Source organism: Pelophylax lessonae (assembly GCF_965119305.1).
Source record: "Pelophylax lessonae genome assembly, chromosome: 7".
Classification (NCBI taxonomy): Eukaryota; Metazoa; Chordata; class Amphibia; order Anura; family Ranidae; genus Pelophylax; species Pelophylax lessonae.
Window position 1 is genome coordinate 33037009 of NC_138774.1, and position 5262 is coordinate 33042270.

The window sequence follows — 5262 nt, forward strand, 5'->3', positions numbered from 1 at the left end:
TCCGTTAAAGTCACGCAGTGCCGAATCGCAAAATACCCCCTGGTCAGGAAGGGGGTAAAATCTTCCGGGGCTTAAGTGGTTAAAAATGAAAAATTGTTTATTCAGCGTTGCATTGAATTGCATACTTCAAATGAATATGCTCACAAATTTACAGATTGTACATTTATTATGCCGTATTTCCTTGCTCCACAAAATCACCTGAAGAAGCTGCGGAGCAAAACGCGTAGCGATTCATGCTTCCATAACAATTGAATCCTGCATATCTCAAATTGATAAGTTTGACCACTTAAATAGTCTGAAAAGAAGAAACTATGATATGTCTGTCATGCACATGGGTTCTTTTGACTTAGGAGTATATTGTTATATGGCTATTCATGTATGTTAGTATGATGGTTTTTTATGAAACTTTTTTTACAATGAAATTGTTTTTATATATATTACCAAAGATTGTAAATGTTTTCTGAGATCAATCAGAGGATGCCTATAAAGTTCTATTACCTATAAGGGGATGAAGATAAGTTCCTTTTCTTCCCTCCTTCCAGTTCTCAAATCCCTTTTTACTATTGCACTCAGAATCTGGTGCAGCTATGCATGGTTGCCAATCTACTTTTAACTCTAACTTTTTCAATTAAGCTTTGACAATAAAACCTGGAAGCAAAGCCGGAATTTTCACTCTCAAGTTTTAGTAAATAACCTCCACAGTGTTTATGTTCTAAAAAGGATCTAGAAGTGGTGTCTACTAATCAATGTTCTCTCCTTGGTGTCATAGCCAATGTAAAATATTTTGTCATGCTAAATTCTTAAGAGAAGTATTTTTTTTTAGAATCATACTTACCTAGATGGATGCAGCATCGGTCCAGTGCTGCATCTGTCCCCCTCCAGGTCTAAGGCTAAGAACAGAGCGATCAAACACCATTAATTGCTCAGTTCTCAGTGCTCCCTGAACAGAGAGCTAGTGACTGTCAGTCACCGCTCTCTGCTCTGCCACACCCTTGCTTACTAGAGCGCTGGGTTGTGGAGGAGGTGGAAGCGGCTGGCTCAGCCTCTCAGCGGCTCTCTGAGAGGCTGAGCTAGGTGCCAGTCCAGGGTTGTGGATGTATCCCGACCTTATTGTCATGATCTTTCCCCAGCCTGGACCAGCTCTGTGATGTCAACTTAAGCCCGCTGTTGACTGCAAACAGGTCACAGGAGTGCAAAACGAACTGCACTCCTGTGATCCACAGAAGTATAGCCAAATGAGCTTTGGCTGTACTTCTCCTTTAGCAAATTCACTAGTGAGGACTCTTTACAGTGGCATCTGTAGGGTGAGTGAAGTTGGGATATATGGAAACCGAGGACATTGCCAGTCTGCTTAGTTCATTCCAATGACCATTCCCTATTTACTAAGTCCAAAGTCAAATTTTTTAGATCAATTTTGGATTTTGCTGGTTTGTAACCAAAAAGATCCATTGCCTCATTGCAGTTCTTTTGAATCTGTTCTACAAAATTAAAGTTCACAACAGTTCTCCATTTTTGGGCCACCTTTGAAGAGTCTCTTGAGAAAGTCATGATTCCATTTTTATCTGCTACCTCCTTATGGGTGACATTGTAAACCCACTGTTCCAGGTCGTTGGTTAGATGAAGGCCAGCAAAATTGTAAATTTTTTTAACGTTCTTAAGAGGTTCGTTAGAAAGGTCCTCGTGTCGGATTGCCATGTATCGTCCTTGCAGCACCTCAGCTGCTTTAGCCACGCTGTTGATATCAACCTGAGATTTGCAAATCTTCTCCATAACCCGGCTTATTGTAATATTTTTATTTCCATCACTCTTAAGTACAATATTATTGTCAATATCAAGTTCAAGGGATTTCCTTGACAAAGCAACAGCTCGAGGGTCCCTCACAAGGTGCAGAATACGAAGATCAAAAGTGGGGTCTTGGAAAAGGGGAAGCAGAACAGAAAGGTTGAGAATCCGGACTGTCTTCATCACCACGTGGCTGTATGTCTTGCAAATTTCTGCCATTTTATCCAGCAAAGTATTTCCACAACGGTGGTAGCACTTTAATCGGTCATAGCCTTCAGAAGGTATAAAGGCTGAACAAGCTGGTGGGGTACAGAGTGCTCGACTTTGTTCAAAGAAACCTAAATCAGAAACTTGTTTTCCCCCATTAGGAAGATACTGATGAAGTGGGGACACATCACAGGTGAAAAGTGAACGTAGAAGATCTCTTAAGGGAAAATGTAGCAGCTCTGAACTTTCACCCCAAAACTTCATCCAGATGGGATGTCCAGGCTCAAAGAGGTAAAAGACGTCATTGTGATGATTGAAGATCTGTCCAAGGAATGAAGAACCTGATCTCCAGGATGATACGATAAGGAGATGGACTCGTTTATTTTTGGTATCAGAGTGTGGTAAGTGCATAAAGGAGGGAATTTTGATGAAAAAAAACATGCTTAGAGAGAAGAATGATAAAGATATGAAGAGGCAAAATAAATGTTTACGATGTGGTGGCATCATCAGAAATCAAGTAAGAACTGGAATGGTCTTCCAAGACCACGAAGCTTAAAATCCAATGAGACATGTAAAACAGAAGCTGTAAAAGAGAGTAAAAAATTATGAGGAATTAGTAAATGGGAATTACAGAGGATTAATAACTATAACCAATTAAAGAGTTTTTTTTTTTTAGTTTTGAATAGAGTGGAGAAGGATTAGAACCTATGTCAGCTTTTTGAGGTACTGTTAGGTTGTCTCTTACTTATTTTTACAGTGGACAAGATAGATTGGTCAGAGGAGATCTCATAGACACAGCATCCCAAAATTATGAAAACAGGGCACCTGAAATGCTCTATATAAGAGCTGGGATTTTTTTAGGTGCCAATAATTTGAAACGTAATCATATACTAAAATTCAAACACTTTATTCACATATTTCATGTTAAAAAGTAAGAAAAAATATATAGACATATTTAAAAAATGGACTAATTCATATTTGATATCCACATTACAGTTGTTTGTCAAGTTGTAGCAATCCTAACATGTTTCGCTGTTTGATAGGCTTCCTCAGGGGATAGGTGCTACCATGCCTGGACAGGTAAATCAAATACAGAAAAGTTAGTATCTATGTCTGAGAGTTGTACATCCAAATGACCAAATAATGGTACATAACATTGAATGTATTTAGGTAGTGGTTTTACAATATTAGCTAATATTAGAGATATCAAGATAAACATTGATCAACATACATTGATGTAAACATGAAGAATGCTGAAGGGCATCTTACCAAAATTGGCATTTGGTTGCATTAACACTGAATCCACAGAGATTGTTCAAACAAGGGTTAAAATTCAAATTTCACACCAGGCAGGAGGATGAGAAAGGTTCCCCAAGGGAAAATGGAGAAGTTGTTGTACAGTTTGCCACTAAATAGGGCTTTTTAATGCTAGATTCCTTTGCATGCTCTCAGTGAGAGTCAACCACCAATATAAAAGTTAAGAAATATAAATATATATATATATACCTTTGGCATGACCTGAACACAGACCCACCAAGAGATCAAACTTTGAAACAACCTTCAATAAGGTCCGAAGGATACTTTCAAGAGGGATGAAAAAAATTGCAATGGTACACTAGAAAAGTAGAGTAGAAAGAAGAAGCATATAACTACAGTGGGTACGGAAAGTATTCAGACCCCCTTACATTTTTCACTCTTTGTTATATTGCAGCCATTTGCTAAAATCATTTAAGTTCATTCTTCTTCCTCATGAATGTACACATAGCACCCCATACTGACAGAAAAACACAGAATTGTTGACATTGTTGCAGATTTATTAAAAAAGAAAAACTGAAATATCACATGGTCCTAAGTATTCAGACCCTTTGCTCAGTATTTAGTAGAAGCCCCCTTTTGATCTAATACAGCCAGGAGTCTTTTTGGGAAAGATGCAACAAGTCTTTCACACCTGGATTTGGGGATCTTCTGCCATTCCTCCTTGCAGATCCTCTCCAGTTCTGTCAGGTTGGATGGTAAACGTTGGTGGACAGCCATTTTTAGGTCTCTCCAGAGATGCTCAATTGGGTTTAAGTCAGGCTCTGGCTGGGCCATTCAAGAACAGTCACAGAGTTGTTGTGAAGCCACTCCTTCGTTATTTTAGCTGTGTGCTTAGGGTCATTGTCTTGTTGGAAGGTAAACCTTCGGCCCAGTCTGAGGTCCAGAGCACTCTGGAGAAGGTTTTTGTCCAGGATATCCCTGTACTTGGCCGCATTCATCTTTCCCTCGATTGCAACCAGTCCTCCTGTCCCTGCAGCTGAAAAACACCCCCACAGCATGATGCTGCCACCACCATGCTTCACTGTTGGGACTGTATTGGACAGGTGATGAGCAGTGCCTGGTTTTCTCCACGCATACCGCTTAGAATTAAGGCCAAAAAGTTCTATTTTGGTCTCACCAGACCAGAGAATCTTATTTCTCACCATCTTTGAGTCCTTCAGGTGTTTTTTTTAGCAAACTCCATGCGGGCTTTCATGTGTCTTACACTGAGGAGAGGCTTCCGTCGGGTCACTCTGCCATAAAGCCCCGACTGGTGGAGGGCTGCAGTGATGGTTGACTTTCTACAACTTTCTCCCATCTCCTGACTGCATCTCTGGAGCTCAGCCACAGTGATCTTTGGGTTCTTCTTTACCTCTCTCACCAAGGCTCTTCTCCCCCGATAGCTCAGTTTGGCCGGACGGCCAGCTCTAGGAAGGGTTCTGGTCGTCCCAAACGTCTTCCATTTGAGGATTATGGAGGCCACTGTGCTCTTAGGAACCTTAAGTGCAGCAGAAATCTTTTTGTAACCTTGGCCAGATCTGTGCCTTGCCACAATTCTGTCTCTGAGCTCTTCAGGCAGTTCCTTTGACCTCATGATTCTCATTTGCTCTGACATGCATTGTGATCTGGAAGGTCTTATATAGACAGGTGTGTGGCTTTCCTAATCAAGTCCAATCAGTATAATCAAACACAGCTGGACTCAAATGAAGGTGTAGAACCATCTTAAGGATGATCAGAAGAAATGGAAAGCACCTGAGTTAAATATATGAGTGTCACAGCAAAGGGTCTGAATACTTAGGACCATGTGATATTTCAGTTTTTCTTTTTTAATAAATCTGCAACAATGTCAACAATTCTGTGTTTTTCTGTCAGTATGGGGTGCTATGTGTACATTCATGAGGAAGAAGAATGAACTTAAATGATTTTAGCAAATGGCTGCAATATAACAAAGAGTGAACAATGTAAGGGGGTCTGAAT

At 40.2% G+C, this 5262-nt stretch overlaps 1 protein-coding gene across 1 annotated transcript; it reads right to left on the reverse strand.

The window, feature by feature from the left end:
• Positions 1–1263: 1263 nt before the first annotated feature.
• On the reverse strand, positions 1264–2513 carry LOC309559411 (carbohydrate sulfotransferase 6-like). Its single transcript, XM_082262670.1, has one exon. It carries the CDS (start codon positions 2494–2496, stop codon positions 1357–1359), a length of 1140 nt encoding a protein of 379 aa, XP_082118796.1. The 5' UTR covers positions 2497–2513; the 3' UTR covers positions 1264–1356.
• Positions 2514–5262: the final 2749 nt, after the last annotated feature.